Source organism: Phacochoerus africanus, chromosome 5 (genome assembly GCF_016906955.1).
Source record: "Phacochoerus africanus isolate WHEZ1 chromosome 5, ROS_Pafr_v1, whole genome shotgun sequence".
Lineage (NCBI taxonomy): Eukaryota > Metazoa > Chordata > Mammalia > Artiodactyla > Suidae > Phacochoerus > Phacochoerus africanus.
The window spans coordinates 90,326,288-90,353,985 of NC_062548.1; the positions used below are offsets into that span (position 1 = coordinate 90,326,288).

Consider the following 27,698-nt stretch of genomic DNA (forward strand, 5'->3'; position numbering starts at 1 on the left):
AATCCAACTAGGAAGCATGAGGTTACGTGTTCCATCCCTGGCCTCGCTCAGTGGGTTAAGGATGCAGCATTGCTGTGAGCTGTGGTATAGGTTGTAGTTGCCATTCAGATCCTGTGTTGCTGTGGCAGTGGTGTAGGCTGGCGGCTACAGCTCTGATTCGACCCCTAGCTGGGAACCTCCATGTGCTGTGGGTGTGGCCCTCAAAAGACCAAAAAAAAAGAAAAAAAAAGAAAGAAAGAAAGAAAAAAAATTTTTCTCATCTTTTAAGTTAGGACAGTAATAGTTCTTACTATCTTAAAGGGTTGTTGTGAGGATTTAATTTGTTAATGAAGCCCCTTAGAACAGTGCCTGGTGGATCGTAAGCATTTGAGTGTTTTTATTTTTATTACTATCATCATTATATCACAGTTGTTTTCTGGGGTCATAGGACAGAATATTATTTATTTATTTATTTAGGCCACACATGTGGCATATGGAAGTTCCCAGGCCAGGAATTTTATCTGAGCTGCAGCTGCAACCTACACAGCAGATGTAGTAATGCCAGATTCTTTAATCCACTGTGCTAGGCCAGGAAATGAACCCATGCTTCTGCAGCAACCCAAGCCTCTGTAGTCAGATTCTTAACCCACTGTGCTACAATGGGAACTCCCCAAAATATTCATTTTAGTGTGGTGTAGTTTTGGTTGTTTTTAACTATACAAGGGACTTAGTAGAAAATTTGAAAAATGTAGCAAAATATAAAGAAGAAAAAGTCACTAGTAATTTCTTACCTCACTTTTACATTTCACAAAATTTGCCTCTAGAATTTTTTTGCACATACATAGGTATTTTAGATATCATCACATCAGTGTTTATATACAATTAAAGTTCCTTTTTTTCACCTAAAAATATATAACATAGACATTCTCCCATGCTAAAAATGTGTTATAAGCATTCTTTTAAATTCTTTGTAGTCTAACCTAAATCTTCTTCAAAGCACATACCATTTTAAGTTTTATTAAGGTGCATCTTGTGTTGTAGCCTAATCTTGTTTAATTGAAATTCATGAATTAGAATTTTACTAAAGAAGACTTGGACAACTGGAGTTCCTGTCATGGCTCAGTGGTTAATGAACCCAACTAGGATCCATGAGGATGTGGGTTTGATCCCTGGCCTCACTTAGTGGGTCAAGGATCTGGCGTGGCTGTGGCTGTAGCTGTGGTGTAGGCCGGCAGCTATAGCACTGATTCGACCCTGCCCTGGGAACTTCTGTATGCCCTGGGTGCAGCCCTAAAAAGCAAAAAAAAAAAAAAAAAAAGACTTGGACAACTAATGGGATTTTAAATAACTGCATATTTTAATAAAAGGTGTACTAACTAGAACAAAAGCTTGAAATAGAATTGAGGCTTTCTTAAAATCTAGGAGGTATTTTACTCTACTAATTTGGAAAAGAATGCATGCCTTGTCGGGCTACATGTGTGTGTGTGTTTGCTTGATATGATGGAGAATTTCAAACATACGTAGTAGAGAAACCTAGAACTGCCTTCCTGTACTTTTGTTTATTTCCCTTCCTAAATCCTAGGATTTCAAAATAAATTCTAGGTGTCATATTTCATTTGTAAATCCCAATATATTTATGTCATCAAAATATTTAATGAGTCCGTTACAAGATTATTACAGAATAATCATTTTTGGCTTACTGCAGAATATCATTTATAGAAACTGAAACTGATGGTTTTCTTATTTTAAAAAATGTAATGTAATGCTGAAAGTGGCTTAGAAAGATGATTTCCATTGGCAAGGGACTCCATGTTGCTCTTTTCATTTAAGCTTAGCAGAGATTCTTAGAGAAAGACTTTTTTGGTGTGGCCAGTGTACTTGTCTTGCCTTTCTCAGAATCAGGTTAGGGTTTCTTTTCCCTCAAGATGTCTTCCTTTATCTTAGAAAGTTTGACATAGGATATTCTTTATACTTCTTATTTGAGTCACATAATGACTGTATGAGATACACAGGGTAATTTTTTCCAAGTAACTGAAGATGCATTGAGATTAAAGTGGCTTGGGCTTTGTTAATTAGTAAATTTCTCATGGAGCTAGAATTGAAAGTCCGATTGCTTCAGTCTAAATTTTGTACCTTTTTTTCCACTGGCATGCTTATGAATGCATTAGAACTTCAACATTTACCTCCATTTTATCTGTGTTTATTGTGTCTATCTTGCATAATTATAATTTTTTTATAAAGTTAAGAACCAGATGATTTAGTGTGTTTACACAAAGTATTTTAGATAGTGAAGAGTAAACATAGTTTTACCAGTGACATTTTTTTTCAATATTATATAGCACCACAAAAATCCTTGGGCCATGAGGTAAATGAATTGACATCAAGCAGGTTATTGAAGTTGGAGATGGAAAATCAGAGTTTGACAAAAACTGTAGAAGAGCTTCGGAGTACTATGGATTCTGCGGAGGGGAACACTTCCAAAATCCTGAAAATTGAAAAAGAAAATCAGAGACTAAGTAAAAAGGTAAATAAAAATTAATGTTTAATGTAGTATAAAAATATATGTAAAATATAAATAATAGCACTGAGGTAGAACATTTATTTTCCAGTTTTTAATATGTCCTCAATATTATTTAACTTATTGCATAAAATGTCACACTTATATAAAGAATGAGCCCTTAGACTCATTGAACTTCAATGATTATTAACTTAAAGCCAGTGTTATTTCTGCTCTTGCCTACTCTCCCTACAACCACTTTGATTTTGAAGTAAATCCTAGACATAGTACTATTTCACCAATAAATATGCCAGTATAAATCTCTAAAAAGTAAGGAATTGAAGAAAAGAGAAATGACATTATCACACTTTAAACATGATAGTTTTCGGACAGCATAAATTTTTCCAAATCTCTTATGACTTTTTAAAATATTTTGTTTGAATGTGAATCATTCAGTCATTAAAAAAAAAACAAAACAAAAAAACAGTCATGGGTTACTCCAAGGAACAGCTTATAAGGGTAAAGTAGGATGAATGTTTGATTCTTCACTTTGATTTACCATTTTCCTAGTAATGAATTGGTTCTCTCATATCCTTCTGAGATAACTAATGAATGAGCTTGTTGGTTGTTTTAGTATCATTGTGAATTCATGGATTTAAAAATATTTGAGGTATTTCAATGCACTGTATTTATTTTTTTCTTGCTCTCCCAACTCTTTAAGCTGCTTCCTGATTCCTTACATGACCTTAGCACTTCTGGACAGCTTCCTTGCTTTCTACCATGACAAGGTATTCTAGGTTCCTCTTAAAGAACCTGACAAAGACCTGGAAACAGCCATTTCTCCAAAAAGCCCTTGTTCCCTTTAGTGGGAAATGGATTTTAGAGCCTGCAATTCAGGCATGAAACCTGGATTTTAATTAGACTTTGAACACAAATACAAGTATACCTTATATTATTGTTTTAATCATTTATTTACTTATTTTTCATTCAGAGGCTATTTATTCATCCCTAGTACATATAAGACACTCACTGAGCACATTTGCCAGGCACGCAACAGTGAAGGCCAAGTTCTGGAATTTTTTTTCTCTTTTTAGGGCCATACCTGCAGCATATGGAAGTTCCCAGGCTAGGGGTCAAATCTGAGCTGCAGCTGCCAACCTTCGCCACAGCCTCAGCAATGCCAGATCTGCGCCACATCTGTGATCTAGGCCACAGTTTGTGGCAGTGCCAGATCTTTTATTCCACTGAGCAAGGCCAGGGGTCGAACCCATATCCTTATGAATACTAGTTGGATTCTTAACCCACTGAGTCACAATAGGAACTCCTGGAATTTTGATACTGCATTTTATTTTATTATACTTTGCAAAGTTGTGCTTTTACAACTCGAATGTTTGAGGCAACCCTGCTTCAAACAAGTCTGTCAGCATGTTTTCCAACAGCATTTACATATTACTTCATGTCTCTGTCACATTTTGGTAATTCTCACAGTATTTGAAACTCTTTCATTGTTGTTAAATTTGTTGTGATCTGTGATGTTAATATTATAATTGTCTTGAGATGCCACAAACTGCATCCATAAAAGATAGCAAACTTAATCGATAAATGATGTGTGTGTGTTCTGACTTTGCCAGTCTCTCTCCCTCTCCTTGGACCTCCCTGTTCTCTGAGATATGACAATTTTGACATTAGGCCATTTAATAACCCTGCAGTAGCCTCTGTGTGCTCAAGTGAAAGGAAGAGTCACACGTATCTCACTTTAAATCAAAAGCTAGAAGTGATTAAGCTTAGTGAGGTAGGCATGTTGAAAGCCAAGATAGGCTAAAAGGTAGTCCTCTTATACCAGTTAGCCAAGCTGTGCATGAAAAGGAAGAGTTCTTGAAGGGAATTAAAAGTGCTACTTCAGTGAACACGTGAATGATAAAGTGAAAGAGCATTATTGCTGACATGGAGAACGTTTTAGTGGTCTGGATAGATGGCATACCAGCCACAACATTCCCTTAATCCAAAATCTAATCCTGAGTAAGGCCCTCTCTCTAGTCTGTAAAGTCAGAGAGGTGGAAGCTGCAGAAGAAAAGTTTGACCCTTGCAGAGGTTGGTTAGTGAAGGAAACTGTCTTTGTATCATAAAAGTGCAAGATGAAGCAGCAAGTGCTGATGTAGAAGCTGTATTTAGTTACCCAGACCATCTAGCTAATTAATCAAAGTGATTACACTAAATAGATTTTCAATGTAGCCAAAAAAAAAAAAAAAAAAGCCCACTGTTGGAAGAAGATGCCATCTAGGACTTCCACACCTAAAGTGGTTAAGTCATTGCCTAGGTTCAAAGCTCCAAATAGTAGACTGACTCTTGTTAAGGGCTAATGTAGCCAGTGACTTGAAGTCAGTGCTCAAATATCCTAGAGCCCTTAAGAATTCTGCTGAATCTACTCTCTGTGCTCTCTCAGTGGAACAACAAAGCCTGGATAACAACACAACCATTTCAGTATGGCTTACTGACTCTTCTACACCCACTTTTGAGACCTACTACTCAGAAACAAAAATTCCTTTCAAAATTTTACTGCTTGTTGACAATGCACCTGGTCACCCAAGAGCTCCGGTGGAGACTTCTGATGTGATTCAGGTTGTTGTCATGCCTTCTAACACAACAGTGATTCTACAGTCCAAGGATCAAGGAGTCATTTCAATTTTTAGATCTTTTTATTGAAGAATTACATTTGAAAGGCAGTAGCTGCAATAGAAAGTGATTCCTCTGATGGATCTAGGCAAAGTTGTTTGAAAATCTTTGGGAAAGAATTTACCATTCTAGATGTCATTAACAATATTCACTATTCATGGGAAGAGGTAAAAATATCAATGTTAATAGGAATTTGGAAGAAGTTGGTTGTAACCCTCACAGAAGGGTTTCAAGACTTCACTGGAGTAAGTGATTGCAGATGTGAAAGAAATAGCAGGGGAATCAGAATTAGAAATGAAACATGGGAGTTCCCGTCGTGGCGCAGTGGTTAACGAATCCGACTAGGAACCATGAGGTTGAGGGTTCGGTCCCTGCCCTTGCTCAGTGGGTTAACGATCCGGCGTTGCCGTGAGCTGTGGTGTAGGTTGCAGACGCGGCTCGGATCCTGCGTTGCTGTGGCTCTGGCGTAGGCCGGTGGCTACAGCTCCGATTCAACCCCTAGCCTGGGAACCTCCATATGCCGCGGGAGCGGCCCAAGAAATAGCAACAACAACAACAATAACAACAACAAAAGACAAAAAAAAAAGAAACATGAATATATGACTGAATTGCTGCAATCTCATGATAAAACTTAAGTGGATTAGGAACTGCTTCTTATGTATAAGCAAAGAAAATGGTTTCTTGAGATAGAACCTGTTGGTGAAGATGGTCGAAATAACAACAAAGGACTTAGAATATTATATGAAGTTGATGAAGCAGTGCAGGATTTAAGAGAAGTGACTCCATTTTTGAAAAAAGTTCTGCTGTTGGTAAATGCTGTCAAGTAGCATTGCATGCTACAGAGAAATTGTTCATGAAAGGAGTAGCCAAGCTATGTGGTATACTTTATTGTTTTATTTTAAGAAATTGCCATAACCATCCCAGCTGTCAACAGCCACCACCCTGGTTGGCCAGCAATCATCAATATCAAGGCAAGACCCTCTACCAATAAAAAGATCACAACTTGCTAAAGACTTAGATGATGGTTAGCAATTTTTAGCAATAAAGTATTTTTTAATGAAGGTATGTACATTGGGCTGCAGTATGGCCCTCAAAAGACAAAAGACCAAAAACAAAAAAAAATTTGCCCTCGAAGATCCAGAAGATAAGAAAGTTATGTCTGTACACGTTACATAGCTGCTAAAATTAGCTTGAGATACTACTTGAATTTTTTATGAAATTCTTAAAGTTCATCATTTGAGTATTAAAACTATTTTTTTCTTTTTCTTTTTGTCTTTATAGGGCTGCACCCTTGGCAAATGGAAGTTCCCAGGCCAGGGGTCAAATCAGAGTTGTACCAGCTGGCCTGCACCAGAGCCACAACAACACCAGATCCTACCTGAGTCTGCGACCTACACCACAGCTCACGGCAACCCCGGATCCTCAACCCACTGAGCACGGCCAGGGATCGAACCTGTGTCCTCACAGATACCAGTCAGATTCATTTCCGCTGAGCCACAATGGGAACTCTTATATTTTTTTCTTTATTCAATGATTAGCTTTTATTTTTACGTTTCCACTATTGCAGAATATTTAATGATACATTATTTTGTGATTTCGTTTTCTCCAGGTTGAAATTCTCGAAAATGAGATTATTCAAGAAAAGCAAAGTCTTCAGAATTGTCAGAATTTAAGCAAGGATCTAATGAAGGAGAAAGCTCAGCTTGAAAAAACAATTGAAACACTGAGAGAAAATTCAGAGAGACAGGTTTGTAAATTTCCTATTAAGCAACATATTTTAAATTTTGTTAACAAAAGTTATTTTAGAGTTTGTACAAACAAAATGTTTATAATAATGTTAAATGGAAATATTTTTAGAATTTTTTAGATCTTGGTTATACCTAATTTTCTATCCCATGCATTTTTGTAAAATTGAAGGGAAAACTTAAAAGTTTTTAAATTGCCAGTGTGTTAAATAATTATGTGGTGAAGAAATTTTGCAATACCTATGTTTGAATTGCTTTCAAAGGTCAATCAAATAGGACTGCAGATTTTTAAAGTCCCCAAATGAAGTTGGGACAAAATGAAGCTATATTCTGACCCCACTAGAGAGGGACAAATGGTGGCAGCTACTGTCTTAGATACTTTGACATTTGCTTTCAAGTGTTTATTGGTCGTTCTCATTTTATGCTTGAGGAAACTAAGAACTGAATAGATTAAGTAACTGGCTATTTTAAAGTTTCTAATCTTTAGAAGTATAAAATGGTTTTGTATTATCTAGGTATATTCCTGAGGCCACCTATAAAACTACAGATCTTTCTAGAGTTACAGAACACAAATTCTAGAGCTAATAAGCATGAATCTCCACTTTTTTCAAGGTTCTCAGGGGATTGTTTAACACACTGAACCTTGAGAAGCTTTACTATAAATTGGATGGATTAGTTTTAAAATGTTCCAAGGATTTTGTTCTCTTCATATTTCCAAATTAGAGTTCTTTTGGGGAATGAATACACACAAATACACACCAGTGTATATATGCATATAATATAGCAAATATTTACTGAGGCCTCCTTGTGTATATGCATTGTGAAATTTATTGAGTGAAAGTAAAAACTTAAATCTTCAAGAATATATCTGTGCTCTACACCTGGAAACAGCACAACATTATAAATCAACTATACTCCAATAAAGCTAAAAAATAATAAAAAGATGTGTGTATGTTTCACCTGTACTCATATTTGAATTTGAAGCATGTAGCCGCAAATGATCTGAAAATCATTTTGATTAATATTAAACACATCTCTCTTGTCTATTCCATCATATTATGGAATCCCTAAGGACATGAACTTTAATGACCTGGCTGTACATACATGCAGTGATCTCTCCGTAAATGTTTGTCAGAATTAAAATTAAGACAGACAATTTTAACACCTTTTTATGGTCTGATTTTCCAGTTAGTTTTTGGAGGGGGAAAACTGTGAGTCTTTAAATATTTAGGTGATGTTCAATTAAGTTTTAAAATTTCTCCTTTCTTCTTTTAAATTAGATTAAAATATTAGAACAGGAAAATGAACATCTGAATCAAACTGTGTCCTCCTTAAGGCAGCGCTCTCAGATAAGTGCTGAAGCAAGGGTGAAAGACATTGAAAAGGAAAATAAAATTCTGCACGAATCTATCAAAGAAACAAGTAGCAAGCTAAGCAAGATTGAATTTGAAAAAAGACAAATTAGAAAAGAATTGGAACATTATAAAGAAAAAGGAGAACGAGCAGAAGAACTTGAAAATGAGTTGCATCATCTTGAAAAGGAAAATGAATTGTTACAGAAAAAGATAACCAATTTAAAAATTACTTGTGAAAAAGTTGAGGCCTTAGAACAAGAAAATTCAGAGCTAGAAAGGGAAAATAGGAAATTTAAAAAAACATTGGATAGCTTTAAAAACCTTACTTTTCAGTTAGAATCCCTAGAAAAAGAGAATTCCCAGCTTGATGAGGAAAACTTAGAGTTGCGAAGAAATGTGGAATCTTTGAAGTGTGCAAGCATGAAAATGGCTCAGCTCCAACTAGAAAATAAAGAATTAGAAAGTGAAAAAGAACAACTTAAGAAAGGTTTAGAGCTCATGAAAGCATCTTTCAAGAAAACAGAACGCCTGGAAGTTAGCTACCAGGGTTTAGATACAGAAAATCAAAGGCTACAGAAAGCTCTAGAAAACAGCAATAAAAAAATTCAGCAACTGGAAAGTGAACTACAAGATTTAGAGATGGAAAATCAAACATTGCAAAAAAACCTAGAAGAGTTAAAAATATCTAGCAAAAGACTTGAACAGCTAGAAAAAGAAAACAAATCGTTAGAGCAAGAGACTTCTCAGCTGGAAAAGGATAAGAAACAACTGGAGAAGGAAAATAAGAGACTCCGACAGCAAGCAGAAATAAAAGATACCACATTAGAAGAAAATAATGTGAAAATTGGAAATTTAGAAAAAGAAAACAAAGCCCTTTTCAAAGAGATTGGTATTTATAAAGAATCCTGCATTCGTCTAAAGGAATTAGAGAAAGAAAATAAGGAGCTTGTGAAAAGAGCAACTATTGATATAAAAACTTTGGTTACATTACGAGAGGTAACTATGGTTACTTAAATTTCAAACAATTTTTAAAATATTTTTAAGAAGACTTCTTTAAGTTTCATTGCAATAATTTGCATCATTTATGGTTCAAAGTAGAAATTTGGAATTAAAGCTAGAAACAGTCTCTAAGTGTTAAACTAAGAAGTAAATGTAAATTGTACTTTTTAAGAAATTGTAGTAATAAGGTTCTATGTGTTCCCATGTGGTATCTGACTTATTTATTAAATTATAATTTTGTACTTATATTTCAAAGTAGTATGAAAGTATTGGATCAAAACTCTTACTGACTATAATAGCTACTAGTTATTGAATCATAGCTGTGTGCCAAGTACTGAATGATTTTTACAACCAATCCTTTATAAGTGTTATTTCCATTAGATTAAAAAACTGAGTTTCGGTAACACTAAGTAACTTAGGATCACAATGACAGATTTGGATTCCTGGATTCAAGTCCAGATCTTTCAGACTTCAAAGCTCTATGAATTTTGACCTCTAAGCTAGAGAATGTAAATCAAGTTGAATTTAAAGGTCAATAGTGAACAGCTGGTAACTGTCAATAGTGAACAATTGGTAGTTGGTTGGATCTGTGTGGAGAGAAGAATTCTTAAATTTATAGGAGTAGATTGGCAATAAATGGTTGGTGTAGTTCAGAAGATAGCATGCTTGGCTCTTTTTTGCTATCCCTATGCTATACTATGTATATTTTTAAATTAAATTTCAAAATATTTTTGCTAGTATTCTGGCAGAAGCTCATGTCGGGGAATTTGCCTTTCTGCCAAAGAGGCATTGAGAAATGACCAGTTATTATCCTTTCTTTTTTTTTCCTTCTGTTGTTCTACAGTTTTATAGGTATGCCATGTATTGTAGGGTGTTTTGTTTTGCTGAACCTGCAGCATGTGGAAGTTCTGGGGCCAAGGATGAAACCCCCACAAGAGCAAGAACCCTAACCTACTGAACCACACAGGAACTCTATAGTCTTAGCGATATCAACAGTAGTTTCCTGTTCCCTGAATCTCTGAGAATTCCCCCTAGTTATGCAGATCAATATCTTAGGCCTCTTCCACTGGGATAGGAGTGCCTGTGATGGGAGAAGGGTGTTGTATCCAACATAGATTCATACGAAGAAATATGCACTAAAGTTCTAGTTCATTATTTAAAAGTTAATGGATATGTTGTCTTCCTGCACTCATAAGTATGAGATTCCCATTTTAAACACTAAAAAGTTTAAAAGAAGTATTAGCAACATAAAAAAAGGAAAGCAGTACTCTTTAAACTAAGGTTATAATTTTGCTTAATGATTTTTTTTAACTGATGAAGGAAAAGTTGGGCAACAGCTTTGCTATCTTTCCTGGATTAAATTACATGTATTCCTGGATAGTGGTAGTTTGACTCTTGGCTGAATTTCTTAGATGTTTATGTTCATAACACTTACGTGAATTTTGCATTACTTTTAAAATAAGGATTTGGTCAGTGAAAAATTGAAGACTCAACAAATGAATAATGATCTTGAAAAATTAACTCATGAGCTTGAGAAGATAGGGTTAAATAAAGAGCGACTCTTACATGATGAGCAAAGTACTGATGACAGGTGAGTATTAAGTCCCTTTGAAAAACAATGCAAAAAAAATTTTTTTCCCTCAAACACTGATTCTTCCTTGTACTAGCTACAGGATACATTTTTGTATTCACCCTGTTTCTGGCTTTCTTCACTTAGAGAAAGTTCTAGAAGAAAAAAATTACAAATCAAATAAAGATAAAAAATGCCAAAATGTTATTATATAAATAATGTTGTATACTAGAAAAACAAAATGCCACCCACCCTGGTAACAGAAGATCTGAAGCTATAGTTGCCTGTGAAAGTGGAATGAGACATTAACAGCAAACAAAACAGTCTCAGGATGTATACATTCAGTTTAAGCAAGTTAAATTTTATTTGAATCATGTACTTAAATACCTTAATTTTCAATTATTTTGTGTACCAAAATATGAACTTAAAGAGAAATGGAGGAAATCTAAACAAAGGCAAATATACTGAGAAACAATTAAGGTATAAAAATAATGTGGAAAACTAAGGCTTAACAAATGAAATAAAAACCTACATACACTTGAATTTGAGAATGCTCAGTTTTAGCCTTAAAGAGGATGTTAGCCTTAAAGTTAATTGGATTTTCAAGTTGTCTCCTGTTTGGCATCTAGTTGGCCACATGATTCCAGCTATGATAGAACTGTATACTGTTAAGATTACTGTTTTGTTTGTTTGCCACATCCTGGCATAAGGAGGTTCCCAGGCTAGGAGTCGAATTGGAGCTGTAGCTGTCAGCCACAGCCACATCCACAGCAATGCCAGATCTGAGCCACGTCTGCTACCTACACCACAGCTCATGGCAACATCAGATCCTTGACCCACTGAGTGAGGCCAGGGATCGAACCTGCATCATCATGGATCCTACTTGGGTTTGTTAACCACTGAGCTGTGAAGGGAACTCCAAGAATACTGTTTTTGAGAGTGGTTTCTCAGGGCTGCCTGGGACGCTGTCTCCCAGGCTTAAGTCCTAATTTTGTCCCAAATAAAACTTAACTCTCAACTTTCCGAAAAAAAAAGAAGTACCATTTTTTGTACTCTAAATTTTAATTCATTGGAATTTTATAATTATATAATTTTTATTTCTGTTCTAGTAAGTATATCTTATGTAATACGTGTATATAGTAAAAATTAATGCTGATTATGTGGGATTCATTTATGTTATTTTGAGAACATTCAGAGTTAATATGATAGGTTGGTACTTCTAAAGGTTAGTTCTTTAGGAGTTCCCGTTGTGGCTCAGTGGTTAATGAACTTGGCTAGTATCCATGAGGATGCCGGTTCAATCCTCGGCCTCACTCAGTGGGTTAAGGATCCAGCATTGCTGTGAGCTGCAGATGCGGCTCGGATCCTGCATTGCTCTGGCCATGGTTTGGGCCAGCGGCTACAGCTCCGATTCGACCCCTAGCTTGGGAACCTCCATGTGCTGCAGGTGCGGCCCTAAAAAGACAAAAAAAAAAAAGTTCCGTAATAACAAATAGAAGCAATTTAAGGCTGTTATTCTGGCAATCAGCTCAAGAAATCTTAATACACTATATAGGTATTGCATGAGAAAAATTTTTTGAGTTAAGCATATAGTTAAGGGACAATTTAGTTGACTGCATTTTAGTATAGATACTGAATGTGCATCACTGCTTTATTCCAACAGATTTTTTACGTAGCCATGTGTGAGTCATTTAAAAAGTAGAGCAAGAAAGGTGGTAGGCTGGGGGTGGGGTGGGGTGTTGGGGAGTAAACCACGTAGCTACTGTAACTGAGCATTTTAAATTTATTGAACCCAGCTCTTAAGGGGCTGTCACACTGTGATACCTCTTCCCAAACTTTACTTCATATAATTCAGCTATGTTAAACTTTTTATTAGTTAAAACTTTTATCTGCCGACCATCAGGCATCAAGTAAATGGTAATGTTTTAGCTCAACTTTGAAGGATGACAAATTTGCAAGGTAGAAGTGGGGAATGGGCATTCCAGGCAAATTGTATTGAGGAATTATGAGTGTATTAAAGATAGAGTAGTGGAGTTCCCATTGTGGCTCAGTGGAAACGAATCTGACTAGTATCCATGAGGATGTGGGTTTGATCCCTGCCCTTGATTTGTGGGTCAGGGATCCAGCGTTGTCATGAGCAGTGGTGTAGATTGTAGATGTGACTCGGATCCAGAGTCTCTGTGGCTGTGGCACAGTCTGACCGCTGCAGCTCCGATTTGACCCCTAGCCTGGGAACATCCATATTTGGTGCAGCCGCAAAAAGCAAAAAAAAAAAAAATTAAAATTAATAAATAAAGGTAGATTAGAAAAGGGACAGAAAGGGGCAGGCGCATATTTGTAGGCACAGAGACTGGTTAAGCAACTATTGTAATAGTGTAGGTAAGATGTTAAGTATATTCATTAATCCACATATTTTTATTTGTAATGACAGCATTAGACATGGAGAAGAGTATATTAAACTAAAACTTTTAAGAAAGGGAATTGACAACATTAGTAACTCTAATTGAACCTGGGGGATCAGAAAAAGAAGCCACTAAACTTGCTTCTTTCTCAACCAGTAAATTAGCCTTAACATCACAAAGAAAAGTTCACAGACATAAACATTCTATCTCCTCCCTCTTGGAATTTTTATCTGCATCTATCTTTATCCCTAACCTCAGATGGTATCCCTAATTCTTTTGTTAGTGTAACTTTTGCATCTTTCCAGTTGATGTCATTCCCTCTGATCCCCTTTGAAAATGCAGTTATTATTAAAATACTTATTCTTGCCATCAAGGAATATGTAGTCTAATTGTGGAATTGAATGTATAAATAGATAAATTGAAATGCAACAAAGTAAGTTTAGTGGTGAAGTTGTGAACAGAGTACTATGTGATCACTCTTGTCTTAATCTTTTAAAAGCTCTTTTTCCCATGTCTTCCCTTTCAGTATAGTTTCCTAGGTTTCAAGTTCTGTCTGGACAGTCGAGAACGCAGGCATCACAAATTTAATATATCTAAAATCATACTCATTAAATGTTTTAAATTTTTTGTTAACTCAAGCCAATACTAAAAATGAGTGAGATTTGTTCTATATCCTCAGTGAATTTAAAATCTGGTTGAGCACAGAATATATACATACAAGTTAATTATAGAAAAGATAGAATATGATAAAATTTTTCATATATGTAATTTACGTTGTTTCATTTAGGCATTAACGTTCTCAGGTATAAGAAATATACTAATCCATTATCCAGGTTTATGGTTCACTCTCAAAGTATATTCATGAACTGACCCTTTTGTGGGGGAAAAAAATCTTAAATAAGAACAACATAAATAAGAGTTCCCGTCGAGGCTCAGTGGTTAATGAATCCTACTAGGAACCATGAGGTTGCAGGTTCGAGCCAGCCAGCACTGGCTTTGCTCAGTGGGTTAAGGATCTGGCGTTGCCGTGAGCTGTGGTGTAGGTCACAGATTCAGCTCGGATCTGGCATTGCTGTGGCTCTGGCACAGGCCAGCAGCTACAGCTCTGATTAGAACCCTAGCCTGGGAACCTTCATATGCCACGGGTGTGGCCCTAGAAAAGGCAAAAAAAAAGACCCCCCCCCAAATAACATAAATATTCATGAATCCACCATTCAAAAAGGTATCTAAAATATTGACACTCAAGCCTATCTGCCCTTTCCTGTTCTGTCACCAGTGTCTTGTGTCTTTAGTATATCATTCCCTCTTTTAACTATTCAGCAAGTACTTTAAACCCGGAAGACAAAGTCTGAGTTTGTCTTAATAGTTTATGAATACTTTGTCTTAACTCTTCATATGTATTTGTATCAATATATTACATATTAATATCATAGATAACTGCTTAATAATATAAATCCATCCACTTCCTCCTTCTGTAGATTCTATCCTTGTAAAACTAAAAAGACTATTTTGAGACTCACATCTTCCAGATGCCTTTTTTGAGTATTAATTTTTGCTTTTGACTGTCTAGACTATAATCTGGAGTTCTGTGTACTCAGTGATTACCCAGTAATTTTTTGTGTGTGTTTTCTTTACCAGGAATAGTTTAAAAGGGAGAGTAGGCAGTAAAAAAGAAGGGTAATTTAATTTGTTTCTTTTTTAAAAAGATTGTTTTATAAGGCCTATTTATAATATCAGTATCTGTGGTCATAAATATAATTAAAAATAATTTTCTGATCTCCAGTAATTAACTATATTATTTTTATACTTGGATAATAGGTACAAACTTTTGGAATCAAAATTAGAATCTACTCTAAAGAAGTCCCTTGAAATAAAAGAAGAAAAAATTGCTGCCTTAGAAGCTCGATTAGAAGAATCCACAAATTATAACCAGCAATTGCGCCAAGAACTTAAAACAGTAAGTGACTTCCTTGGAAAGAACTTTAATTGTCAGATATTTGGACAGAAAAGAGTAAAGTAGAAAATAAAGTTGCAACATAATTTTATTGACATTTTGTCCATTTCAGGAGTTCTCATTGTGGCTCAGCAGGTTACGGACCTGACGTTGTCTTTGTGAGGATGCAGGTTCAATCCCTGGCCTTGCTCAGTTGGTTAAGGATCTGGTGTTGCTGCAAGCTATGGCATAGGTCACAGATGTACCTAGGTTCCAGTGTTGCCATGGCTGTGGTGTAGGCTGACAGCTGCACCTCTGTTTGGACCCTTGGCCCAAGAATTTCCATATGTTGTTGGTGCAGACATAAAAAAAATTTCCATATGTTGGAACCAACATATGGTTGGTTGGTGCAGAGAGAGAGGGAGTCCTTTCCTTTTTCCTAAATTTAAGAATATTTTTAAGTATATCTTTTTCGTGTAGTTTATAACAAACTGTATCTATACACTGTAATTTATTTAATCCTATTTCATGTATGAATGTCCCTCATGCAGTTGGGTACATACCAAAATTATGAGAGTGGGATAGGGAAGAGGCAAGCTTATTTCATTGGGAAAAGCTCTCAATGTGATACTGACACTTTACTTTGATAGGCAAAGATATGGGTGTGAGGATAGCAAGTAGATGGAAATAGTTTTTGGTATAAGAAAGCACTTGATCCCATAAATTGGAGGTCTTTTCCAAGTCTTTTGATATGGAATTAATCAGTGAAGTATGTCAAGGAGGGGCTTCTATCCTGTTTTCCCTTGATGAATAAATTGAAATTGAAGGGTTTGCCCATTCCAGAGAGTATTTGGTAGACTGGTAGAATTATGTTCTGGTCTATTCTCCCTTTTATCATCTCTGTAGTCATACCTGAGGTGGTTTTACAGTCAACCAAACATTCAGACTCACAAGTTTACTGTAGGCCACATTTAGAGCCATTTCGGAACATGTAGGAAGTAGAAGTTGACAGTGGGGCACTAGCAAGTGTTCTCTTTCCTATAATGGAGAGTTGTCTTCTCACCAGATGACAGTTCAGATGCAAGAAGACAAGATTCATATTGGATGTCTGCAGGAGCTGCCCTGGCTTTGAGATTTACCATCATTGCTGGTCTTTGTCTCACACATTATTAACATGGAACATACTTGTTGCAGAAGAAATTCTGCAACTTTGCTTAGTTAATGTAAAGGATTGTCTGAAAAAATAAAGTGAAATTTGGTGCCAGATTTCATTAATCTCCTTTATTTTCTGAATTTTCTGTCCTGTTAAGCGCTATTACTGTGTTGCAAATAAAGTCAGTTTCATGAAGCCACCAAGCCAGAAAATAAGTGGGTTTGAATATGGGTTGCCGTAGGATATATTTCAAGTCTCAATGGTAGAGATTTAAAAATCCCATCATTGTCTCCCACTTCCAGCCATTTTGGCATAATCAGGGTGTTATTGGACTAGTTTCTTCCCATAAACATTGTTTAATTGGAATTATACCTTCTAACTTTTAATACTTTACATGAAGAGATGTATCATTTGAGAACAGACTATGAAAGCTGAACATGAGCAAAAGGTGTAAGTAACCACTAAAATAGCATGACAAAGAGGTATAAGTAAAATACCAGCAGAGGACATCAAATAGAATTTAAAAATCCAAAAGAAGACAGAAGAAGAAAAAAAGGAAAACAAGGTATGGAAAGGACAAATGGAAAACGAATAGAAAGATAGGAGTTCCTGTCGTGGCGCAGTGGTTAACGAATCTGACAAGGAACCATGAGGTTGCGGGTTCGGTCCCTGCCCTTGCTCAGTGGGTTAACGATCCGGCGTTGCCGTGAGCTGTGGTGTAGGTTGCAGACGCAGCTTGGATCCCGTGTTGCTGTGGCTCTGGTGTAGGCTAGTGGCTACAGCTCCGATTCGACCCCTAGCCTGGGAACCTCCATATGCCGCGGAAGCATATGGGCATATGGGAACCTCCATATGCCCAAAGAAATAGCAAAAAGACAAACAAACAAAAAACAAATAGAAAGATAGCAGTAATCACATTAAAAGGTCTAAACACCCCCAATTAAAAGGCAATACCCACCTATGTGCTGCTTCTGAGACACCTTGGAAAGTATGTCATTTTCTATGGGAATGTAAATTGGCTATTCTGATTAATGATATATAAGGTAAAGGAACCACTTTTGAAACTTAACTGTAAGAACAGTGGGCTAAAAATAAGAAGTTCTGAGTTTTATTCTCAGGTCCCCTTCTTAATAGTTACGTGTGTTTCTAACCCTTATAAGCCCAGAAAAAAAGATCCTGTGGGAAATTCATATAAAATAGGAGAATGGAAATGATGTCATCCATCTATGTTATTAGAGTGTTAAAAGAAGAAATGGAGAATCAGGATCCGAGAACACCTATTAGATCACTTGCCAATATTTAAATTACATTCTATCTTGGTATCTTTTTTTCTAACTCAATATTAGCAAAGTTTGAGCTGTAAGCTTTCTTGAGGTTGCATTAGACATTGAATTTTCTAAATATTTATATTCTTACCTTAATAGAAAGTTTGGGGTTAATTTAGAAATGTATGGTAATTGTTGTCTAGGGTAAACTAGTAATAATAAAAATAATAATAATTTAAATTGAAGAGACCAATTAAATTAAGCAATAGTTAATACTCACTAAGTTGTTATTTTTTGTCGTTGTTGTTTTTGGCTGCCCACAGCATGTGGAAGTTCCTGGGCCAGGGATCAAACCCATACCAGAGCTGTGACCCAAGCCAAGGCAGTGACAGACAGATCCTTAACCCTCGCTCTGAGCCACTAGGGAAGTCCCTAGGTTGTTAGTTTTGCGTTTGCTTTCTTAAAGTATGATTTGGTTGTAATCACACTGGGAAACCCTAGATAAGGATATATCCTTGTGGAGCTCCTGCTGGGGCGCAGTGGGTTAAATGGATCCAGTATTGCTGCAGATGAGGCTCGGATTCAATCACTGGCCTGGCTCTCCCATATATTGTGGTTGCAGCCATTAAAAATAATGATAATAATAAATATATATATATATATATATATCTGTGGATTGCTCACTCCTTATAAAATGAATTATAGCAATTTTATGTGGATAATGATCTTAATAAAGAAGTTAATAACAGGTCATTCTGGGCAACATATCCTTCTTAAAAGGCCAGACATAGATACTTCTTCAACTTTACTTTAGGTATCTTTTAAGGGGAATTATAATAAATGTATCATGTCTTTATTTGTTCTTTACCTGGGGAACTCTGAAATCTCTAAATAGTCCTAAAAACAGTTGTTAGTACTTAGCAGCATGTCTATGCCCAGTTAATCTATACTTGAGTGATATTTCATCATAATAGGATCTGAAATTACAAAGTATATTGTAAGAACATGGCACATAAGTAAAGTATATTTACTATTTCTAGAGAAAAGGATTTGTATTTTACAAAGCGTAAGTTGTGATAATAATAATGATAGTCGTATATGTTATTTATCACATTTTTAAATAAACTGTCTAATTGACCAGACCATTGTGGAGTCAAATTAATTGCCAAATGTAACCTTAATGATTTCTCCTTATTTAAATATTTTAAATAAATGCAACATTGTAAATCAACTATATTTTAAAATTATAGGTGAAAAAGAATTATGAAGCTCTCAAACAGAGGCAGGATGAGGAAAGAATGGTACAGAGCTCTCCTCCAACTTCTGGTGAAGATAACAAATGGGAGCGAGAAAGTCAAGAAACGACTAGAGAGCTTCTGAAAGTTAAAGACAGATTAATTGAAGTTGAAAGAAATGTAAGTATTTTGGTATAAATTAGGTTTTCTAGAAGTAAGGGATCATTGACTATATAACTCAGAAATTTTCCCTAATTTAGTTTTGTAGCTTTGTTCATTTCATACTTTCTTGACTAGTTTATTTTATAATATTAAAAAGATTGAAAAACCAGTAATATCGTATACATTTCTTTGTTACCCTCATTTAGGTCCATCAGCAAGCTTTGTCATCTCTATCCTGTAAATATAACCCAAACTCATCTACTTCTTTCTATCTCTGCTCTAGCCTAAAATACCATTATCTCCCATTGGGACAATCAGAGGGTCCTCCTACCTGGCCTGCCCCATTTCATTCCTGGCCCAGTCTAACCCATTCTCAATCCAGTAGCCTAGAGTTATTTTTAAAATAAAACCCAGGCCCTATCACTTTCCTACTTAAAATCTTCAATAGCTGTCCATTTCATGTAGGATAAAATCCATAAACATTTACTGTATCAATCAGATCCTTCCTGACATTGCCCTGGCTATATCTCTGAATTTGTTTATACCATATTACTCTTCTACCTACCATTATTAATATGAGGATAATATTATTATTATCTATTAATATCTGAAAAACACAGAACAGTGACTGGCATATAAGTAAATTAATTGTAGTCATATTGGCCTTTTCTGTTTGTTCCTACCTTAGAACCTTTCTGCTCTATCCCCTACCTGGGCATTTCTCGCAGCAATGGGGTCTCGCATCACGTATCTTCTGCAAGAGGTTTTCCCTGACCTTTTCCCCTAGTTGAGCAGCTATCTCCAGCCTAAATCATTCACCATCCAACCATTGCCTTGTTTAGTTTCTTCATAGAACTTTTCATTGGTGAAATATTTTTTTGTCTTTTTTTTAGGGGCATACCCACGGCATATGGAGGTTCCAAGGCCAGGGGTCGAGTCAGAGCTCAGCCACTGACCTACACCACAGCCACAGCAATGCCAGATTCAAGCCCCGTCTGTGACCTACACCATAGCACACGGCAATGCTGGATCCTTAACCCACTGGGCAAGGCCAGGGATCGAACCTGCATCCTCATGGGTACTGGTCAGGTTTGTTTTCCGCTGAGCCATGATGGGAACTCATTGGTTAAATTTTTTTATTCGTTCATTTATTCTTTGACTACTGTAAAAAAGTTCTTGAATGCAGGTAGCTTGTCTTTCTTTTACACCACTGTGCCTTCAGTATGTAGAACAATACTTGGAAGATAGCAGATACTTAATAAATATTTGCTGAATGAGTTTAGTAAATACTTGGCAGTAGATAATAATCAAATGAATTCACCAACCATTTATCCTTCAAAGATGAATGAACTTTACAGAACTTACATGTTAACAAGTAAAATAGTTATGATTGTTGTTAGTGTTTTTCAGTTTAATATTAATTGAAAGCTTTAAACCATGAAGCCAAAAATTAATCTCCTACATTATTGATTTCTACTTTCTCGTCCAGAAGTAATCACTGTTTATCTTCCCAGAAAAGCATTTGTGATTTTTCTGTGTATAGAAGTATATTTCAGAATTCCTTGGTGGCTCAGTGCATTAAGGATCCAGCATTTTCACTGTTTTAGCTCAGGTCACTGCTGTAGCACAGTTTCGATCCCTGGCCCTGGAACTTTCACGTGCCGTGGACGTGGCCAAAAAAAAATATTACATGTATATATTATACATCTTTTACAGATTTACGCTTGTGGGATCTTATTTTCATATTATCTTAGTTATCTATAGCAGGTACAGAGCTATATCATTTTGTTCAATGACCGTATATTCCATTGTGTGCATGTTACCATAATTTATTTAAAGAAATCCCACATCAGTGGACATTTTAAGTTATTTTTAGATTTTGCTGCAGTGAAAATCCATGTATAACATGTTCATAGGGTAGTAAATTCTTGATAGTAAAATTGATAGGCCAAAGAGCATAAATACATACATATTTCTGTGTGTATGTTTAATTTTAATTGATACTATTTTATTATCCTTTCAAAAAAAATCAATTTTTAGTCCTACTAATAGAGTACCTATTTTTCAAGATTAGCATTGATTCATTACCAGCCCTTTAATTTTTATTAAAGTGATAGAAGAATATATTTTAATTTTTTAAAAATTATTAGTGAGCTCTTTTATGTCTTTTTTATGTATTTGTCAGCACATATGAATACTTAGTTTCATTATTCAGTTATATATATATATATATATATACACATATATATATAAAATCAATCACTTGGATTACTAATTATATTTCAGAAAATTTGGCATGCAAAGTTCTATTAAGATAAAATCTCTTTTCCCATTGACTTCCTATATAAATTTCCATTGTGGACAAAAATTACTTGGTTGTTGTATTTCAGCTATTTTAGATAATGTTATAAAGTTGGCTACCCTATGTTAGACTGGTGATTTTTGTGCATTTCCCACCACATATTTTTGTTAAGTTCATACTTTTCCATTGTAAAATTTTTCCTGCTCTGAGATATCTTTTCTACTCTAGTCTATAATGAATAGTATATCTCTTCTATTCATTATGGACTATAGGAATTTTTCTTTTTTTGTTCTTTTTAACCATTTTATTTATTTATTTATTGAAATATAGTTGATTTATAATGTTATGTTAGTTTCAGGCATATAGCAAAGTGATTCAGATTATATATATATATTTTTTTTCTTTTTCGGATTGTTTTCCCTTGTAGGTTATTACCAAATATTGAGTATATTTCCCAAACTATAGGAATTTTTCTTATTCCTAGGTGTACCCAGACTCACCATTAAGCTTGTACATTTTGGTTTCTAAAGAGCTTAACTACACTAGTCCTTAACATATGTAAGTGAAAAATGCTTCACCTCTTTGGTGTGTCAAGATGTATATAAATACATCAGTATTCCGTATTATTTTCCCAGTGTAAGTTTTTTTTAATCCTTTGTATTTGATCAAATGAATTAAAGAAAAGTACAATATCAACAGCTATTTTAAAGCATTTTTCTTCCTCAGCTTTCATTTTATGGTATAATATGTGGATTAAATCATGACTTGCCTTTTATACAGTGATAAATAGTACATATAAATTGAAAGCCTATAAAGCAAATCTTGTCTTTGTTCCATAATATAGATATAATAAATAAGTGATCTGTTGTGATTCAGCTATACATTTTTTTGCATGTTACAATTATATACAAATTTAGGCCTTGTATATTAAAGTTTTATTTTGGTTTTCTAGAGGATTCTTTGTTTATACTTTTTTTTTTTTTGTCTTTTTGCCATTTCTTGGGCCGCTCCCGCGGCATATGGAGGTTCCCAGGCTAGGGGTCAAATCGTAGCTGTAGCTGCCAGCCTACGCCAGAGCCACAGCAACACAGGATCCGAGCCACGTCTGCGACCTACACCACAGCTCACGGCAACGCCTGGTCATTAATCCACTGAGCAAGTCGGATTCGTTAACCACTGCGCCACGACGGGAACTCCATTGATACTAATTTTTTAGTGAATTGTTATTTAGAAATAATCCTGAAAATATAGTATTCTTAAACATTTTAATAGCTATCAAATTAAATATAATGATCTGTGATTTGCCTAGTAATTCAACTATTTAACTTTAAAATTGAAATATGGCCCTATTTACTGGAAAAATTGAAAATAGTACATTTTATTTGGATTTGCTCCATAAGTCCTATAGATGAAATAGAGTTTTAGTGAGTGTTTTATACCGAGAAAAGAATCACTAGAGAAAATATGTAACATCTGTTAGGTCTGTTATGGACTAAATCTTTTAAACAGATGGTCAAGATTGTTCCTGCTTCTCTTCCAAATATTTGTGTTTATGAAATACTTAGTTTTGATGCTGCTCCTCAGACTACCGCATATAATGTTTGTACCTTTCGGTAATTAGAAAAGGTACACTCCTTTGGCTACACCACCCCATGCACTCTGGGTACTTTTGAACAGCATAAAAACCATACAGCTGACAATCCCATTCTAGTTTTTTGTGTTAATATATTTAGAATGGAATGTGTTATTTTTGACATTATAAAGCAGAGAAAAAGAGCACAGGCACAATAGTATATTAAGATTTTAGTATTTCTGCTTTCTTTTCCTTTAAATGTCTTTTTACAATTTGGGATAGAGGGCAGATGTTTTGTTTTTCCCGTCTAAGATTGTTGGGATTTTTTTGGATTATAATGGTGACAAATACTTGTAAAGATTCTAGTATCTGTTAAACTGAAATATGTTTGATGCTTTTTTTTTAAAATATGTGTTTTCTTTATTAAGAATGCAACACTGCAAGCAGAGAAGCAAGCACTGAAAACTCAACTGAAGCAACTTGAGACGCAGAACAATAACTTGCAGGCTCAGATTCTTGCACTTCAGAGACAGACAGTATCATTACAGGAGCAGAATACTACTCTTCAAACACAGAATGCCAAGCTTCAGGTTGTAATGTACTGTCATGGGGATATGCATCCAAACTCTTTTTTTTTTTTTTTTTCCCCCTTGGCTGCACCCACAACATATGGAAGTTCCAGGGGCAGGGATCAAATCTGAGCCACAATTGAGACCTGTGCTACAGCCGTGGCAGCACTGAATCTTTAACCCACTCTGCCTGGCCAGGGATCAAACCTGTGCTGCCACAGAGACAACACAGGATCCTTAACCCACTGGGCCACAGTGGGAACTCCCCAAACTCCTAATAGCATTATGCTATTAAAACAAGGCTGACTAGACATCGTAACATTGTCTCCTACTGAGTGAATTTAACAGTCAACTGAAGATTAGATATTTCTCTACTGCTATGCCAGATTTTCAGATATCAGCATTTTTTAAACGTTAGTGCCTTTAAGTTAATAAATTTACTCATCAAGTATAAATAAAATAATTTTATTAGTATTGTTCTTATGGCATTTCACCCTTTTAAACAAGTTGATTATGATTATTCAGGTAGAAACCCATGTTTTAGTGTATGATTGCAACATATCTATTAGTTAAGTTATTGCAAAACAGCACAGTGTGAGTTTTGTCTTTAGACTTGTCCTTAATTCAAAGGATCCATCTTGTAGTTAACGCTGCCAACATCTTTTCAAATAGAACAGTCAAGTGGGGGAAAGTACAACTCTCTGGAACCTCTTAAAAAGCAGAGAAGTACTCCCTGTGCATCTAAAATTTCTTTCTATAACTCTTCCCAAATATTAAAGCAAATTCTAATTTAATTTAGACTTGAGAAAATTTCCAGTTGAATTTCGCAAGTAGTTTTTCAGTTCCATCATCTCTCAACTTCTAGAAAATGAATTTCAAATTCTGTACTTTTCTATGGACTTGTTGATTAACCTTCATTTAAAATAATTCAACCCAAAACATGTATATGATATGTATCTCACAATGTATTGTAACACCTACCAAAAATCAAAATTAAGTGGTAGCCTTATCCTTCAGGATGCTGAAATTCAAATTTTCTCAATATAATATGAATATATCTGCTGTGATTTATTTTATTTAGTACTTCCTAAAATTAACATTATCATTTATTTTTTAAAAAGATTATAAGGAGTTCCCATTGTGGCTCAGCAGGTTAAGAAACTGACTAGACATTCATAAAGATGCGGGTTTGATCCCTAGTCTTGCTCTGTAGGTTAATGATCTGGCACCACAAACTGTGGTATAAGTCGCAGACACAGCTTGGATCTGGTGTTGCTGAAGCTGTGGTGTAGGCCAGCAGCTGCAGCTCCAATTCTACCCCTACTCTGGGAATTTCTGTGTACCGCAGGTACACCTCTAAAAAAAGAAAAAAAAAGAATATAAACTATTTTTCTTATGTATGTTACAATATGCATTCTTGTAGGTTGAAAATTCCACTCTTAATTCCCAAAGTACCTCACTTATGAACCAGAATGCACAACTCCTAATCCAGCAGTCTTCCTTAGAAAATGAAAATGAATCTGTAATCAAAGAGCGAGAAGATCTGAAATCTCTCTATGATTCTCTGATCAAAGATCATGAAAAGCTGGAACTTTTGCATGAACGGCAGGCTTCAGAGTATGAGTCTCTCATTGCTAAACATGGAACTCTAAAGTCTGCCCACAAAAACCTTGAAGTGGAACATAAAGACCTTGAAGATCGGTAATTTATCATCTTTTCATGTGTTGTTAGTTTAAAACCAGTTTTCACTGGTACTAAAATTCCATGTGTTAAACAGATCTGAGGTAATTTATTTAGGAAATGTATGTAAATTTACATGTTTTATGTGATAATTATTAATGAATTACTCTTGCTTCCTGTATTTCTAAAATATTTTCTTTGTTTCTAAGGAAACATTATAAACCAAATACCTGACTTTTTTTTCTAGTTACAATCAGTTATTAAAACAGAAAGGACAATTGGAAGATTTGGAAAAAACACTCAAAGTAGAACAGGAAAAAATGCTGCTTAAAAGCAAAAACCATGAGACTGTAGCTGCTGAATACAAGAAACTTTGTGGTGAAAATGATAGGTAATAAATATTTATATTTTTAGTTTTGTATTATTCATTACATCTAAAGTGTATATTTCCTCTTTGCAGTATCATCCATAACTTAAAAATTTTTAAAAAGACCCCAGAGTAATAAGTAAATTACCCAACAAAATCATATACAATCATTACAGAATGACTCAAACAAAAACCCAGGGTCTCCTGCTTTCTCTCATTGTTTCTCTATTGACTTATTCAACTAATTAAGATTTAAGCTACATTATACAAAATTTATGTATGCTGATAGTATTTACCTACTTGATTGAGACAGAATGTAGTGAAACCTGATTCATTCTTTATGTCTTTCTTTTTTTTTTTTTTTTTTTGTCTTTTGTTGTTGTTGTTGTTGTTGCTATTTCTTGGGCCGCTCCTGCGGCATATGGATGTTCCCAGGCTAGGGTTTGAATAGGAGCTGTAGCCACCGGCCTACGCCAGAGCCACAGCAACGCGGGATCCGAGCCGCGTCTGCAACCTACACCACAGCTCACGGCAACGCCGGATCATTAACCCACTGAGCAAGGGCAGGGACCGAACCCGCAACCTCATGGTTCCTAGTCGGATTCGTTAACCACTGCGCCACGACGGGAACTCCCTTTATGTCTTTCTTTCTGCTAGTCTGGTATTCCAATTCTTGTCTTTTGAAGTTGCTGCAAATGAGCAATCTTAAAATTTTTTCACTGATTGATGTGTATTTTTATTTTTAGCTGCCTTAAGTGTTAATGGTCTCATATTATCATTGGGCAATTATTTTTCTCATTTAAGCCTTTGGAAAATCAAAACTTGCCGAATGGTAATCCACCCTACTTCATAAGGGTACATTTTCCAAAAAAATTTTAGAAGTCTTTGAAAAATTTAAGCAGCCTAAATACTTGTGCTGCATTTACATTCCTACAGCAGAAGTCCTGAAAGGCAGGACACAAAATTCAAGCAGGGATCATTCATTGAGTATTTTTCCTTCTATGAATTTACTACAATCCCTTTTTAGAATTAATACATATTTCTTTTCCTTTATAAAAATATCCTTCTAGAGCCATTTCATGCTTAGTGATTTTTTAATTTAGAAATTGTTACAACTAGAAATTCTGTAATGGTGGATATGAATTTTAAAAAGCTCAACACCAAGCTAGAATCAAGGAGGATGCATTTGCACAGCATAAACAGTAGAAGACCAAATTGTGACAAGTTATAGGGTACAAAGATAGGGTTGTTTTATTACACATATTATACTAGGGAATGTATTTACTGGAGGAGTCTCATCTTGAATCTAACCCTTTTTTCCTTGTTGGAATTCAAACCAAACTGGGACAGTTTGTGAACTTGAACAGACCTTCTAGAAATATAATTGTATACATCAGTGAGGAATCTACAGAGAAAGATCTTGGCCTAAATGATAAGAGCATGGAACTTGAACCAGAAGATTATGCAGGCTTGGAAGGGAAGAGTGGTCCTGGGTATTCTCTCTGAAAGCTGTTCTTGTCCTGCTTTTATACATTTCATGCCTGTGTTCTAAAGGGAGAAAAGGGTTTTAGTAATACCTGAAAGAACCCTTTTACAAATAAAAGATATTTGTGAAGACTTGTTTTTAATCTTAGATAATGCCAAACCAAGAAAGTTTCTTATGTAGACTAGGTTGTCTTGGCCTCTTTAGAATTACGTTCACTGAAATGCACTTTGTTAATGCTCTCAGCTTTGAGAGACAATGTAAAACACTCTCTTGAGGAATTCCCGTTGTGGCACAGTGGAGTTAGCAGCACATCTGCAGCACTAGGACTCAGGTTCAATCTCCCGCCTGGCACAGTGGGTTAAAGGATCAAGTGGTTCCATAGCGTGAGTTGTGACACAGGGTGGCCAAAAAAAAAAAAAAGAAAAAAGAAAAAAAAATTTTCTTAAAGCGCTGATTTTAGTATTTGCCGTTGGGATGATGTTGAGGACATTATTTATTCTATTTCATTATACTCCCCCCCCCCCTCCATGAAGCATCATGTAGCTGTCTGTATGCCCAGGTGGGGTTTAACCAGCTGTTATACAGATGGCATACATTCATTCATGGAGTCAACCTATTTATGGGATATTTATTCTGTGTTTCAGGTCTTGTCATTTTATTTTATTTTACCAAGTCTTGATTTTTTAATTGTATTATTTTGTTTATAATTCATGTATTATAAAGAATTATTAAATTCTTTGGAAAATGAGTTGA

General features: G+C 35.4%; 1 protein-coding gene across 6 annotated transcripts in view; it reads left to right on the forward strand.

Annotated features, from left to right (window-relative positions):
• CCDC88A (coiled-coil domain containing 88A) overlaps positions 1 to 27,698 on the forward strand; it is a 128,186-nt gene that overhangs the window by 72,401 nt on the left and 28,087 nt on the right. For all 6 annotated transcript variants that reach the window (XM_047782053.1, XM_047782051.1, XM_047782052.1 and 3 more), the window contains exons 13-21: positions 2,319 to 2,503; positions 6,759 to 6,896; positions 8,175 to 9,245; positions 10,712 to 10,839; positions 15,039 to 15,177; positions 18,822 to 18,986; positions 23,272 to 23,433; positions 24,836 to 25,113; positions 25,340 to 25,483. In XM_047782053.1, coding sequence (XP_047638009.1) covers positions 2,319 to 2,503; positions 6,759 to 6,896; positions 8,175 to 9,245; positions 10,712 to 10,839; positions 15,039 to 15,177; positions 18,822 to 18,986; positions 23,272 to 23,433; positions 24,836 to 25,113; positions 25,340 to 25,483 — 2,410 coding nt within the window. The remainder of the gene's footprint in view (positions 1 to 2,318; positions 2,504 to 6,758; positions 6,897 to 8,174; positions 9,246 to 10,711; positions 10,840 to 15,038; positions 15,178 to 18,821; positions 18,987 to 23,271; positions 23,434 to 24,835; positions 25,114 to 25,339; positions 25,484 to 27,698) is intronic.